At 42.6% G+C, this 16,503-nt stretch overlaps 1 protein-coding gene across 3 annotated transcripts in view; it reads right to left on the minus strand.

The window, feature by feature from the left end:
- Positions 1-13,569, minus strand: part of DENND5B (DENN domain containing 5B) — a 194,993-nt gene extending 181,424 nt beyond the window's left edge. For 2 of the 3 annotated variants that reach the window (XM_039247677.1, XM_039247676.1), the window contains exon 1: positions 13,156-13,568. In XM_039247677.1, the coding sequence (XP_039103608.1) occupies positions 13,156-13,276 (121 nt within the window). In that variant the 5' untranslated portion in view covers positions 13,277-13,568. Of the gene's footprint in view, positions 1-13,155 lie in introns of all 3 variants that reach the window. The other variant, XM_039247678.1, reaches the window with a different exon arrangement.
- Positions 13,570-16,503: the final 2,934 nt, after the last annotated feature.

Below are 16,503 nucleotides of genomic sequence, written 5' to 3' on the forward strand. Positions count from 1 at the left end.
TAGACATCTTTAAAGATGTCATATACTAAATCAGTGGCAATGACTTCAACATACAAAAATGCTACTGTGTTTCTTGGATTATTGCTCAGCTCATTTAACCACATCACCGCAGTTAAATGGTCACTCTGGCATCTAATTAGTGACCAGAAATCAGAACTTCTATTTTTATTTTAAATTCTACCCCTCTGGGATAACAGGTGTTCACTGTTTTCTTTAGTGCAATCCTGTATTCTACAGTTTTTATTTTTTATTTTTATTATTCTCCATTTATTAAAATGAACATATATTACTTCTATAATTTAAAAGCCACAACTTTTTATTTTTAATTAATTAATTAATTTATTTTGAGAGAGAAGGAGCATGAGCAGGGTATGGGCAGAGAGAAAAGGAGACCGAGAATCCCAAGCAGGCTCCACGCTCAGCCTGATATGGGGCTCGATCCCACGAATGTGAGATCATGAGTCAAAAATCAAGAGTCGGATATTCAACTGACTGAGCCACCTAGGCGCCCTATAAAGCCAGTTTTTTAAAAAGCACTCACTGCCTTGTATTAACTCAAACCAATTATTTTATTTGTCCTCACCTCTGGTGGAACTGAATTTCAGTGTGTAAAACAGACATTCCTCAGAAAGTCCTACTAAAATGTCTGAAACAGCAAAATGCTTAATTTTCTGGGTAAAACGGAAGATGGTATGCAAAAGAATAATAGATCGTCCCCAATACTTTATTTTTGACACTAATTTTATCCTGTTTAAAAAAACAAACAAACAGGGGCGCCTGGGTGGCTCAGTCGGTTAAGCGTCCGACTTTCGCTTGGGTCATGATCTCACGGTTCGTGGGTTCGAGCCCCGCATCGGGCTCTGTGCTAACTGCCAGCTCAGAGCCTGGAGCTTGTTTCAGATTCTGTGTTTCCCCCTCTCTCTCAGAAATAAATAAAACGTTAAAAATAAAAATTAAAAAATTAAAAAAAATAAAATTAAAAAAACCCAAACATATGCTCTACCAACAAGCAGCAAAACCAAATGTGCTCATCTCGTTTTTTGTCTGTCCCTGATGCTCTTTCTACTCTATTTTAGGCATCTAATAAGGTGACTAAAAAGCATTTATTATCAGATAAGCAGGTTAAAGGGAGGATTCTCTGAAAATATTCAAGTTGTTGCTCTTGCAATGACACCATCTGAATCCAGATTTTAACTTTTCATTACAAATAGACAACAATGGAGAGTAAATAGGGTTTGTCTTGGGTTCCCTTACTCTGGAAAGCTGTAAGTTTTGGCCTCTCCCTAAATAAGCAACATCACAAAGTTTTACTCCGAAGAAAGAACATATTTGGTCATACAGACACCCACAAAACTTTAAAGTTCCTATTAGAAATTATACAGGTATCTGAAAGTGTTAGAAAAAAACAGATTTTTTAAAGAAAAAATTTAAAGAAAAAACGCATGTCCACAACGAAAACTGAATGTTCTCCTCAATTCTAAGAACATCTTTTAAGAAAGCGTAAAGCTTTAATGTTGCTGTGTAAGGAAACCTTGGGTACATTGGGGAAAAGCTCAAAGGCCCATAATCTCCTCACAAAGCAGCAGGGTCAAAAGGCAGAGGTCAGGCAACAGGGAAACAGGGGGTAAAACAGTTCCCACACTTGAGAGGAGACTATATCTCATCTCAGAAGATGGTCAAAAACTATTCAGTTGTATTTACTAAACTAATATAGCCATTTATATTCTCCTTTAAGACCCAAAGCAAATCTGAATTTCAAAAAGGATTTCCTATTTTTAAAAACAAGGAATTTAAGTTCCTTCTTTCTCCTACATATTAAAAAACAAACAACAAAAAAAACAATCTCTCACACACATACACCAGTGCTTCAGCTGTCCGTCAAACACTGACTTTCAGATAAAAGCGGTCACCTGATATATTCAACAGAGTTCAACGGGGCACAGAAATAAATACTAAACGTGCATACGTGTCAACAGATATTTCACATCAAGTCCTCTGCCTCCTAATCATTCAACAAAGTATGTCTACTTCTTGTGGCCCTAGGCCACATGCAGAAAAATCTAAATTTTCTCTCTTCCAGGGAAGAATGAATGTGATTTTGTTAAACTTTCAGTCAGTGCAACATCTGTGCTAGAGACTTTATGATTCCTCCAGCAGGGAATTAAATCTGGAGGCTCCAAAGTCTAGGACATTTGTCTGGTATCTCTGCTCAATTTCTCACACTCTAACCATAAAATCTGTGTTCCAAGTAGAAGAGAATAAGAGAGAGATCAAAAGATCAGGAAAAGAGGACTTTTGGAGTGAGAGGTGTGGTTTTCCATGGCTTTCCACCCTCCCATACAACCCATTTTAGCTTTCTCCCCACTGACCCCCTTCCACAAGGGACAAGACACTTTACAAGTGCTTCACAGTACACTGAAGCCTGTCCATCCTTCACTATGAGGAAAACACAAAATTTTACATTTGAGCACACACAGCTTTCTTGTATTTATTTTAAATCAAATGGTAACTAGAGCTGCCAATGGAAAAATAAGCACTGCCAGACAGGAGTAAGAACAACTAAACAAAATAACCTATTTTGGCATACTCACCTCAATGGTACCAATGCTTGTGTTTGAATAAACTGTAAAATCATAGTCATTGTTCTCGTGAACAATGGCACAAAGCAAATGAAGTCAAGTTGGAAAGCTCACTTCCCTGGAGCTGAGCCAGAATATTCTGAAAGCCAGACAAAAGTTTATTAAGAAAAAGAATACACTTGAGACAGGAGATGGGAAACGTTCTTTAACAGTCTGTTATCTTGTTAGCACAGCCATTTAAATTTCCTTAAAGGTTAGGGTTAAAGTTGAAGTGAAGAGAAAGCAACCTAGAAAATATAACAAAACACTGTGGTCCTAGAAGTGAGTCACCCCTAAGCTTTAAGCCTATAACTATGGGGCGCATGGGTGGCTCAGTCAGTTAAGCATCAGACTTCAGCTCAGGTCATGATCATACGGTTCGTGGGTTCGAGCCCCGTGTCGGGCTCTGTACTGACAGCTAGCTCAGAGCCTGGAGCCTGCTTCAGATTCTGTATCTCCCTCTCTCTCTGACCCTCCCCTGCTCACACTGCCTCTCTCTCTCTCAGAAATAAATAAAACATTTAAAAATTTTTAAAATAAATTAAAAAAAATAAACCTATAACTAATACTAAATTTCTATTACTCAAATTATTCCAATGTAAGTCTGTAGCTGATTCTCATGGAATTCCATTTGATATGCTAATATTGATTCTTATGATAGGGAAGACTTCCATGTCAGGAAATCATACAAGAGTCAAAGATGCTCACTCCCCTTCAAAACAATTCCTTGCCTTATCTGCCTAGGAGGTAACAATCCCTCCTTGCTATTTTAGTCCCAATCTACAGCAAAAGGGGAAAAAAAAGAATGCTAAATTTAGTATATAAAAAGAATATTGTTTATCTAGCAAAGTGAGAAATGACAAAGAAAAGAAACAGAAGATATATTAGAAACAAAGTGTTAAACCTGAAAAGCAGTGGGAAATAAAAAAACTATGCCCAGTTTCTGCTGGGGTCATGAAGGTAACTGTAGAATTTACTTAAGACATTAAAAACTCTTCACCATGATGACAATGGAAATTTTTATCAAAACAGTATTTCTTTCTTCTTCATAGAAAGAGACAACCAAAAGAGCAACAGGGAGTGACTTCAGGAGGGCTAAGGTGAAAGTAAGGGTGATCTTTGTAGAAGGGGGGGGGGGTACAAAAAGCCTGGCCTGAGCAAATTTGTGCTAAACTATACAGAAGAATTAAGTCTATCAGAAACTTAGTTTATGTATCATTTCAACCATAATGTTTCCTCAAACTATAGAATGATTCCCCATGTTAATAAATGACTGTAAGAATGTGTTCTACTAGAAAGGAGGAGAGGAAAGGGCAAGAAAACATGGTCTTCAAAGCAGAAACTCGATTCCAGGTTTGAGCAGGAGAAAATTATGTAAAACAGGTGGATTTACATCACAAGGCCTCTGAGATCTAGAAAATAGACTAATTAAAAATATCTTTAAACTGGGTTTCACAGTTTAGAACCTATACCTAAGCATTCAGCATGCTGGTCCTTGCAGCAGGGTTGAACTTAAAAGATTTTACAACTCTAAAATTACAGTTTTACCTCCTATTTTTATTGCACTCTATCATTTAAGGCGATTTCCAAGACACCATCACATTTTATAATTGAAAAAAATATCTAGAAAAGTATCTAGTAGTCTAGATCAACCTAAGTGTTGAAAAACGTACTCCGGTGTGTGTGCTCAGATTATGAACAAAAAAATTTTTTCTTAATCTACAGGCAAGGGAAGCAAGTAAGAATACTTTTGCAGTGGTATTCCTAAAACAGTATGAACATGTGAAAACTATTCACAGCTCATCAGTAACAGCAGCTTAGCAGTAGCATTAACTAGACATATTTCCCATTATGTATCAGCTATACAGGATTACTGGCATGGTGCATAAAATGCCACCTCTTTCTCTTCCATGCAAAAAACCACATAAGAATGGATCTGAGAGAGAATGGTGTCATTAGAGGGAAGACCTTGAACCCATTCCACTTATTTTTTAAACTTGTATCATTTACAACCTTAGAATCTCAACTGTTAATAATTACTGAGACCCAGCTCAGAGGAGGCAGGCACACTAATATGTCACCACCACCCAGAGGTTGAGGATAGCTGGTCTAGAGAATTTGGAGAAGGAGCAAGGCACAGCGGAAGAAGGCTACCAGGGAATCAGAGAGCTTGGGATACAATACCAGCTTTTGGTCTGAGTTTGGGGAATATCTCACTGAACCTCAGCCTCCTCACTTATAAAATGAGGGAAATGATACCTTCAGGTTATTGTGAAGACTAAAAATAATGCTTATAAATCACCAACCACAATTCACGACTCCATAAATGTTAGCTATTTCATAGCTTCATTGTATAAAGGTGACTTCCTAGAGCTCCTTCTAATACTGCTAGTACGTATCTTTGAAAGTCATTTAAAGGAAACATGATTTCAAAAATAGCTTTCTACCAGTGACATAGAAATTTATAAAAGAAAAATGTAAGGTATTAACTCAAAAAGTTCATGTTAACTAAAACAGTTATAATATTTAATTTAGAATAAAGTTAGTCGAAGTCACAGATTCTTGGAAAAGGCGCAGGATGTCTGAGAAAGCAAATGTTTCATGTTTTTATCCTCATGATGTGCTATTCCAGCAGCATATGAAATACTTCCACTTTTATACCTAGAATTCTCACTTCTTAGCTCTTTATACTTATTTTGTTTGAAAAGTAAAGGGGAAAAGACAGTCTTACTAAAAGTTTTTGGTCTTTACATGGTGCCATTTCAACAAATTGAGTCTTAGATGGAACAGAGTATTACTCAAGGTACAATAAAGACAAAAACTTTATAGAAACAAAGAAACTGTCCTGGTTGGCCATGCCCAAAACTGATGTGGCATGCTCATAAAGGAAACTACTATGAATGCAATTTCCTAAGATATTTCTCTAAAATCACAATTGAAGCTACAACTGATCTTTAGTATAACCAACCACTTTCTGAAATTTCATAAACACTACCCATCATTTATGTGCTCATCACCTGGCATTAGTTTTTAAATAAGACATGTTATATGCTTAAAAAACAAAAACCTTGCTACTACCTGCATACTTGCTTGCATAAATCTGTTTAAAAAAATGGTTACTTATTTATCATAGTGTATATCAAGAGAGAAGGAAGAGGCTAACAAATTTTAGGGGCACCTGGGTAGCTCAGTCAATTAAGCATCTGACTCTTGATTTCCACTCAGGTCATAATCTCATGATTCATGGGATTGAACCCCATACTGGCGAGCTCTGTGCTGACAACACAGAGTCTGCTTGGGATTCTCTCTCCTCTCTCTGCCCTTCCCCCAGCTCATGTTCCTTCTCTCTCAAAATAAATACTTAAAAAAAATTTTTTTTAATGTTCATTCATTTCCTGAGAGAGAGAGCAAACAGGGGACACAGAGAGGGAGACACAGAATCTGAAGCAGACTCCAGGCTCTGAGCTGTCAGCACAGACCCAGACGCTGGGCTTGAACTCATGGACCATGAGATCATGACCTGAGCCGAAGTCGGCTGCTCCACTGGACTGAGCCACCCAGGCACCCCTACTCTATGTCATTTAGAATTCAATTTTTTAAAAAGATATATTTAGGTTTTTTCACTCAAAAACAAGTTCAGGCTCAATAAAGAGAGTGGGGTAATGTTCAGAAATCAGTTACTTCATTTACCCCTTCAAAATAGACGAAAACACTAAAGTCCACAGATGTCCTAAGTATCAGGCCAGGATTGGACTCCTGGCTTCTGACTGTGCATCCAGCTCTAATTATGGTTTCACAAACAATCATACGTTCCTCTGTCCAGACTTTTTCAGTTGCAGAAACAACAGAAAGGGATCTTGCAAGTCCAAACCACTGCCTCAACAGGAGGAAGAAAGGTTTTCTCCTTGCCTGGCAACAGCTCACCCAATAAGAGACTGTCACAATTCAGTGACACTGAAAAGCCACTACGTTTTGAACTCTCAGTTTACTCCAATGGACTTTTTGTTTATAAGCCCCTCCCCAACTCCCTTCTTTCCTCTGTAAAAAAGGGGTACTCTACTTTCTTCTCCAGACTTGCCTACAATTTTGCTGTAGTTTGAATGTCCTGAATTGCAATTCTCTGCTATTCCTGAATAAACCCATTTTTCCTGGTAAAATAACTTGACAGTTTTATTTTTAAGATGAACAATGTCAATATAGCTAACAAGAAGACCACCAATGGTGGTCAGGTCAGGGCAGCTCTAACCCACCCAAGCCTGTACATCAAGCCATTGCTTCTAAAGGCATATTTACCAGTCTTAACTATGACATGAAGTCCTGGAATAAAGGCAAGCCTGAAATGCTTGCTAAACTCAAGTCAAGCTCATCTTTTTTCTGAGCTTAAATAAAATAACTATGGAGCATAGTTTTGTACTGGAACAACTAGGTTCTAGTTGGCTGTCTGCTGCTAGTCAAATGTGCTCTCTGAAAGGGTCCTTAATCTCTTAGCCTTGGTTGCTTCCCTGATAAATGATGTCTGATGTCCCCTCCAGAACCATCATGGCAGAATACTGTCAGTCCCAACTAAATTTGTACAGCTGACCTTTGAACAACACATGTTTGAACTGTGCAGGTCCACTTATAAGCAGATTTTTTTTTTAATTTTTTTTTAAATGTTTTATTTTATTTCTAGGAGAGAGAGAGACAGACAGCGTGAGCAGGGGAGGGTCAGAGAGAGAGGGAGTCACAGACTGAAACAGGCTCCAGGCTCTGAGCTGGCAGTCAGCACAGAGCCAGAAGCGGGACTCGAACCCACAAACCACGAGATCATGAACTAAGCGAAAGTCGGACGCTTAACCGACTAAGCCACCCAGGCATCCCATAAGCAGATTTTTAAAAATAACTACAGCATAGTACTGTGAATATATTTTCTCTTCCTTATAATTTTTTTTAAAATAATTATTCCTTTTTTGAGAGACAGAGAGAGAGAGAACACGAGCACAAATGGGGGAGGGGCAGAGAAAGAGGGAGACACAGAATTCGAAGCAGGATCCAGGCTCTGAGCTGTCAGCAAAAAGCCTGACGTGTGTCAGAACAGAGCCCGAAGAGAGGCTCGAACTCATGAACCATGAGATTATGACCTAAGCCAAAGTCAGATGCCTAACCAACTGAGCCACCCAGGTGCCCTTCCCTACAATTTTCTTAATAACATGTTCTTTTCTTTCTTATTTTGTTAGAATACAGTACATAACACACATAACATACAAAACGTATGACTATGTTATCAGTAAGGCTTCCTAAGTTTTGGAGGAGTCAAAAGTTACATGGATTTTCAACTGTGTAGGGGGATTCAGGCCTCCTAACCAAGGGTTAACTGTATTTGAATTTAGACCACAGTCTTCACTGCCTTAAAGCTCTTCTGAAAGCCATACCCAAAACAACCAAAGCTAAAAATAAATAGAGGCACCAAGGAAGAGACCTAAACAAAGGCCTACGACAGGGATTGCATCCATCATACTTCAGTATCGCTCGGCATAAGTGAATCCAGGCTACCACTGAAATGCTTAATTTTTAAAGTTTTTTTTAATGTTTATTTATTTTTGAGAGAGAGACAATGTGAGCAAGGGAGAAGAAGAGAGAGAGGGAGACACAGAATCTGAAGCAGGCTCCAGGCTCTGAGCTGTCAGCATAGAGCCCGACACAGGGCTCAAAATCATGGACTCCAAGATCCTGACCTGAGCCGAAGTCAGATGCTTAACCAACTGAATCACCCAGTTGCCTACCACTGAAATGCTTTAAAATACTCTGGTCACCACACAATTTGTGGACCCATGTGTAAACTTTATACTCATTCACTTATTAAACACTGTGTAGAAGGTCCTATGAAAGAGAGACGGCAAAGACCATAAGGCCCTCTAGAGGGGCTTGCATATTACTTAAATAAGGGTCCTTCTATTGCCTAAAAAATGTGTTGCTGTAACTCAAGCCATGTAAATTCCTACAGCTAGGTCTTAGAGGGAGTGAGAGACATAAAATTTCAAAATGATATCTGCCTTCCTTCATGTCAACTAATTCTAACAACTTCTATTTACACCTCCTTCCTTCTTTATGCAATAGCCAGTTTGAAATCTTTATGTATTTAACACTTAAATAAAATTTAAATATTTCTAATTTAATATCTAAAGGACATTTTTTGTTTATGGATAAAATGCATTTTTAAAATACACAGCGAGGGGCACCTGGGTGGTTCAGGAGTTTGGGCGTCCAACTTTGGCTTGGGTCATGATCTTAATATCCCTGAGTTCAAGCCCCACATTGGGCTCTGTGCTGACAGCTCAGAACCTGCTTTGGATTCTGGGTCTCCCTCTCTCTCTGTTCCTCCCCAGCTTGCACTCTGTCTGTCTGTCTCTCTCTCTCAAAAATAAAGATTTAAAAAAAAATTTTTTTAATATACAACAAATAGGAGAAGCACAACAGCTGAGTTAAAGAAAAAACAGAAGGGAATACCAGTATGTCTGTGTGTATGAGTATATATACATGCATACGGAATTATATATACATATATATATAAGAAGTCTTTCCCACTGTTGGTAAAGGTAGGCTTTACTGGGAGGAGTGTCGAAAAATCGGTCTAAAGCCCTGATAACTTTATCATAAGGTCTTAGTCTAACTATTGTTTGTGTCCTTAATTTTATTTCAGTTTTTTATGTTTGTTTATTTTTGAGAAAGAGACAGACTGTAAGCAGGGGAGGGGCAGAGAAAGAGGGAGACAGAGAATCTGAAGCAGGCTCCAGGCTCTGAGCTGTCAGCACAGAGCCCAACAAGGGGCTCGAACCCACAGACCATGAGATCATGACCTGAGTCGAAGTCAGATGCTTAACCAACTGAGCCACCCAGGTGCCCCTTTAATTTTATTTCAATGACCCACCACCTGTAGAGCATGAATTCTAGGAACATGCGTCTGTTAGGAAAAAGTCTGTAAACCAATGAGTACAACTTATGTTTAATAGAACTCAACTTAGACCTTCTACAGGCAGGGTGACAACTTGCTAAGAAACAGTGTGATAAAAATAGATCAGTTCCATAAAAGTAAAATAGAAACTTAACTATTTTTAACTTTGAAATTAATGCAGCAAAACAGAAACAACCTCCTGACTAATTTGCCTAACTCACTGGCCTAGTTTCCTCATCCTCAAACGTAGCTCTGTGGAAACAGTCAAGAAGATTGTTAGTTGGGAACATGATATTCCATTGTCTAGTTTTCCTCTCATCTTACTGGCCACAAGTCTTAATCTCTTTGGTTGTTTCCTCTTCATCCTCCTCGCCTCTGAATGTTGGAGTATCTCCGGGATTCAACCTTTTTTCTTCTCTTCTCTTTTCTATCTGTACTCACTCCCTGGGTCATCCAATTTCATGGCTTTCAGTTCATGTCTATGTACAAATTTTGACTCTGGAGAGATGCCTTGCACCTGACATCTCCATCTGAATGTCTAATGGGTACCTCAAACTTAACATGTCCAAAACTGGGCTGAATCTTCTCCAGCCTGCTTCTCCATCCATCTTTTTATCTCAGTAAACAGAGATGCTTATAATTATTTAGGCCAAAAATCTTAGAATCATCTTTGATCTCCTTCTTTGAATATGAATACCATATCCAACTCATTAGCAAGTCCTGTTGGCTCTACCTCCAAAATATATCCAGTTTCCCACCACTTCACTGCTACTGCTTTGGTTTAAGCCACCACCACCTCCCATCTCCTAACTGGTCGGCTTCTAACCTTACCCCTGACATAGTCTAGTCAACAAAGCAGCCATTGCAATCCTTTCAGAGAGTACATCAAATCTTTCAAATCTTATCTTTGCACTGCTCAAACCCTCCTGGTAGTTTCCCATCTCAGAGTAAAGGCTCAATAACTGCCTGTTAGGCCCTACACAATCTACCTTCATGATTTAGTCTACTACTTTCCTCCCCACTCAGCTCCAACTACCCTGGCGTCCCTACAGTTACCTGCACAAAGCAGGCACTCTCCCATCTCATCCTTGCATGTACTGTCTGCAATGCTGTTCCCCAGGACAATCCTCATGGCTTGCTTCATTTCCCTCAGGACTCTGTTCTAAGGTCACCTCTTCTGTGAGTCCTTCCCTAACCATGTTATTTAAAATCTGCGACCCCACCATCCCACGACTGTGCTGGCACTACCCTAGTTTCATTTCCCTGCTCTATTTTTCCTCATAGCACTTACTGACATCTGGTAAACTCTGTATTTTCTTTCTTTGTTTACACTAGAATGTAAGCACTGTGATGGCAGGGATTCCTGACTGCTTTGTTCAGAGCAGCCCCCAGTGCCTGGAACACAATTCACACCTTAAGGCTTTCCAAACTATTTGATGAATGAATCATAGTGCTGAAATGTTATCAGGTAGAAAGGACTATTATGCAAAACACCAAATATTATGAGGAGCAGAAACCTCAAAAAATCATCCACACTTGTGAATAATACTCCAAAAAGAGAAGCCAGTTAGTATCTAAAAAAATGAATTAAAAATTAATTCTTCACTGTGTAATTTTGTTAGAGCCATCTGCACTGCACCTGAAGGTCCCAGGCCCCACCTACAGGTGTTTTAGCTATACTAGGCATACAGACTGGAAATAGATAAGGAAAAAATACTGGTTTTTTCCTTTCATCAGTCACCACTGACAAAAGGCCTCCAAGTGACCCAGTACCACAAATGATTACAAAGTTTAGGGAAGAAAGGATTCTAGAAAAATAAAATAATCCCTTCAATCCCCAAAGAGGAATCTCTCCAGATCTCTTGGCAGACATGTTTTCTAACTTCATTATCACTTAAAAAAGATACTCTCTATACATACATGAAATTTTAATTGAAGAAACAACATGATTATATAATTACACATACAGAAAAAACTGGCACCCATCCCTCTTTTCCAAAAAATCTTTAAAACTAGACTTTGAGTTTTTGTTGAAAATGTTTTGCTGTGAGCCTGGCTTTAAAAGATACTGTCTTTGGGGCGCCTGGGTGGCTTAGTCGGTTAAGCGTCCGGCTTTCGCTTAGGTCATGATCTCGCGGTTCGTGGGTTCGAGCCCCGCGTCGGGCTCTGTACTGACTGCCAGCTCAGAGCCTGGAGCCTGCTTCAGCGTCTGTGACTCCCCCTCTCTCTCTGACCCTCCCCTGCTCGCGCTGTCTCTCTCTCTCTCTCCTAGAAATAAAACATTTAAAAAAATAAAAATAAAAAATAAAAGATACTGTCTCAGCTAAGACCCGAGTTGATCAGTACTATATCTTACAGCAGAATACTTTTGTTTAGTGTTGATTATTTATTTAATACATTCTTCTGAGTCCCCTCTCCTACTCCCAAAAAAGTAAAAGAAAAAACAAAAATACACATTGGTGCCATCAATAAAGCATGCTATGTCCAAAGCAAGCTGTTCTGAAGGGCTATGAGCTAAGTGTTTGACACTGACACAGATAAAGTTCAGGCGATAGATATCACTTGTCTCACCCATTAGCAACAACAACAGAAAAAACTCAAGATTCAGATCCCAAGAAGGCAAGCAGAAAGAGCTGTGAAAAATGAAATCGGTCATTCCTCCCCAGCCTCAACACTGCGCACTCATGACCCGCCTCCCCCCACCCCCCGCAAGCATCCTTTAACGGCCCCTTTTCCCAGCATCGGTTCCCAGCTCGGCCCTGCACTGCGCCATCAACGGAGTCAAAAGAAGGAAACGGTGCTCCTCCAAGGAAAGCCAGGCAGTAACACAAGGTGCACCCAACTGAGGGGGAGACGGTCTAACCACTAAACTCAGAAACGGTGTGGGCAGTGTCAACAAAGCGTCGTGGCGAGTCCCAAGCATCCAAAGGTCCCCGCCAGCTTCCGTGACACTGCCAAATAGACAGGACTGCAAAAGGTGAGTCGACCGTCATCGCAGAACGCGAGGCGGGAAGCGGCGCAGACCCAGCACAGTCCAGGATGAAGTCCAGCCAGCCTCCTGCCTACACGCACGCGGCCGGGCCGTCCCCGCCTCGGCGGACGCGACCCCCACCGCCCGGCGGTCTCCGTCGCCGCCTCCCCCGAAGGGGTCTGAGCGCCGCGTCACGTGCCAGGGCTGAAACTTCGCAGCCAGGCGGGGGGGGGGGGAAGGGGGGGTAGGATGCACGGGATCGCAGCAGGGCCGGGGAGTTAGCGCGCCCAGTGACTCACCCGCCGCCTCCGCGAGCAGCTGCGGGCGAGAGGGCCTGCGTGCGGGGTGGGGGCCGTGCCCTCCGGGCCGCCCCTGCCTCCGTTATTAATAACCCCGCGCCTGGGAGGCGAAAGCCCGAGGCGAGCGCCCTCAGCCGCGCGACGCCCGCGGGCTCTGCAGCGCACCCTGCACGCGGAATAAATAACAATGTCATTAAATCGCCGCCCGAGCGCCAGTCCGGATGGAGAGCGGGCGCCGCCGGGAGCCGACTTTGTCTAGAACCCGCCTCCCGCGCGTCCCCGCAGCGTACCTGGCGTCCCTGAGAGGACCCCCGCGCCGCCGCAGCCCGGCCTTACCCGCCAGCTCGTCGGGCTCCAGCCCGCTGTCTGCGTCGATCCCGCAGAGCACGAAGTAGTGCGCGAAGCGGCAGGCGGCCGGGGAGGAGCCCGAGCCGGGGCCGGGCGCCGCGCCGCTCATCCCGGCCGAGCTGCTCCTGCCGCCGCCGCCGCCGCCGCCGCCGCTCGGGAAGGCTCGCTGCCTGGGCTGCCGCTCCGGCTGCGGTCTCCGCGCGCCTGTCCTAGGGCGACACCGGCGCGCCCATGGCCGCGCAGCCGCCGCTCGTCACCGCAGCCTCGCTCCACGCTCGGCGCCGGAGAAGCGGCCGCGAGCTCGCGCCCAGTCAGTCCCGAAGCCGGTCCAGGGTGGGGGAGGGGCGCGCAGGGGGAGTGTCGGCGTGAGAGGCTCGCGCCGCCGTAGCTGCGCTTGCGAACTGGAAGCCGAGGCGTCTGGCGCCCGCCGGTCAGCTGAGCGGCGCTCGGGCTGTGGGAGCGCGGGATGGGCGGGGGCGCCGAAGACCTGAGCTTGGAGCGGGAGGGGACGGAGGGAAGGGCGCGCTCACGGAGGGCGGGAGCGCGCGCTTCGGCTGTGTGCGCGCGCGCGCGCGCGCGCGCCCCGCGGGCTCCGGGGGAGCGCTCGGCGCGCGCAGCATACAGGCCCGCCAGCCGGTGCCGCGGCGCAGGGGGCGGCCGCACACAAGCTTGCCGGCCCCCGCCCGCCAAGCGGAGGGGTTAGCCGCAGAGCACGATTCTGCCTTCTAAAGGAGATGCTACCTATCCTAATTAAAAAATAAAAACTGCAGCTTTGGGGGAGGTTAGGGCTGGTCTGAGATTATTTCCCACAACGGCCTGGACCATTAACATCTTTTCAATTGCGGCGTGTGCAGATGCCTGTCTCGTTCTAAGACCTTCATCCTTGCATCTTGCCCTCAGCCCTCACCCCATGCACAAGCCATCCTTGGTGAACTGGTGACCACTCAATATCCACAAAGCGTTGAGACTTCTAAAAGGACGATTCCCGACTGCTCCCCTCCTGTAATTTACCCTGACATTTTCCAGGTCAGTGTAAAGTAGCCACAGCACTTCAGTTCCCCAGCGCTGTACTCAGCTGATATCATCAGCTCTCCCTGCAGGTACAATCAGCGGCTGATAAGGCAACAGGAATTAGACCCTGAACTCTGCTCCTCACAAGGCCATGGATTTCTTACCCTGCCCTTCCCTGATTTTCCATTCAGGAGTTCACTAACCAGGTTGTATTTCTTTGAAAGGTTAAAAAAAAAAAAAAAAACCGAGTGTATTCCATTTTCCACATTGTCATTCTTTCGGTACCTCTTCCTACTCTTCTTTAAGGATTTGGGTGTAAGGTAGGCGGAGTGGGGGGGGGGGGGCATCATGAATACCACCGGTAGGCACCAAACCTTCCAGGGAGGTAGACTGAGAGAATGAACCTCAATTATTTGACTGAATAATATTCTTCCTGGAAGATATGCATGCATGCCTATCATCATTTACTCTGGTTTTCTTTCCTCATTTTCCTGAATCCTCACTTTCTCTCTTCCGTGTTTAAATGTAAGAAGAATCAAGAAATCAGGGTGAACCACAGCCTGGATAATTGACCTTTTGCTCCTCTTGCACCCTGTACTCTTTCTTCAAAGCACTTGTAATGACTTTTTCTGGTTCTTAGCTGGATTGTAAGCTCCAGGGAGCAGAAGTCATGCTCTGTGTTTCATCATATTTCTAGTATCTAGAAGAACCCTCGTCCCACTAAGCTTTTTAATTCATTTTTATTGAATGAATGAAAGAAAGGTTATCCAGATTGCAAAAACTTGTTAATGTTATGAGAAAATATACAAACTTTAGTATCTGTACTAGTATCTGTGAACATTTGCTAATTTGGTGTTATATAATTATTGCTTTTCCTCCTACAGAGAGTACTGAAATACATAAAACAATTTCACTAATAAGAAGGAGAGGGAGTCACTGGGATGTGTGTTTCTCCTAACTATTTTTGGTGATAGCTTCTTACAGAATATTAGATTCTAGACTAATCAAACAAAGCGCAATAGAAAACTAATTTACCGGGGCACCTGGGTAGCTCAGTTAGGCATCTGACTCCCGATTTTGGTGCAAGTCATGATCTCCAGGTTAGTGAGATTCTCTCTCCCTCTCTCTCTCTCTGCGCCTCCCCCACTCTCTCAAAAATAAATAAACATTAAAAAAGAAAGAAGGAAAGAAAACTAATTTACCATTTCCACTAGCCAAGAGACGTCATGTTTTGTTCACTTGAAAAGCAACTAGGGGCACCTGGGTGGCTCAGTTGGTTAAATTGGACTTGATTTCAACCCAGTTCTTGATCTCAGGGTGGTGAGTTCAAGCCCTGTGTTGGGCTTCACTCTAGGCCTGAAGCCTACTTAGAAAAAAAACAGAAGAAAAGAAACTGACTTATGAGCTTGTAAGCCCTACATTAATGTCTTAAAGAAGAAAAATAGAAAGAAACCCAAACAGAATGCGTTGATCTGTAAATGATCTATAAATCCCATCAAAACAGACAAAATCTCTAAAAGCTTTCCTAAAGCTTCCAAGAGTCACACATTACAAAATTAAACTCTAACTTGAAAATACCTGCGTGCATTCGTAATTATCACTTCAAAACTATACTGTGTAGGTACATTCGGCATTAAGTTGCAATGAAGTAAAAGGATAATCAAGAATTAACTATCATTGCATACATGTTTTCCTCTAAAATCATGACAGATATAATTTAGCTAAACAAATAAAAATGACTTGAAATAAATCATCCAAAATATTTAAATTGGACTGAGGAGGAGAGAGATCATATACCTCTTCCTTTGCTAAGACAGCCCTCGTCAATACCATTCTTCACCTCTACCAGGCCATCCACACATACACAAAACCAACACAGAAGGGATTGCTAACCTAACTTCAGAGCCCCAGACATTCATTGGAGCACATTTTACTAACGATCAGAATCACTACACACCACCAGGTGAGCAGTGCTCAATTACTCATTCTTTAGCTTCCTGCGGACAGCAGACCCTAGTGGAGCTCAGTTACTCCAAGCATAAATCATGCCCTCCATTTGAGGAATTACCAGAGTCCTTCAGAGATAACAAATCATTGCTCAGATACTTAGAGCACTGCCTTCCATTCTGCCGTTTTCTCTTGTGTATTTGCTGCCTGAACTGAGAACCTGCAGTAGAGGCAATAATCCCAACTTTAACCTTTAAGTAGCACAAAACATGCCAAATAATCACAATCCCAACAAAAGGAAATCCTGAGTGACATTTTCATCTGCTGGGGTTTTTGCCTGCTGGGAAAATCTTATCACTACAGAAGTTTATTCGGAAA

The sequence above is a fragment of the Hyaena hyaena genome, unplaced genomic scaffold, assembly GCF_003009895.1.
Source record: "Hyaena hyaena isolate Hyena2069 unplaced genomic scaffold, ASM300989v1 scaffold_303, whole genome shotgun sequence".
Classification (NCBI taxonomy): domain Eukaryota; kingdom Metazoa; phylum Chordata; class Mammalia; order Carnivora; family Hyaenidae; genus Hyaena; species Hyaena hyaena.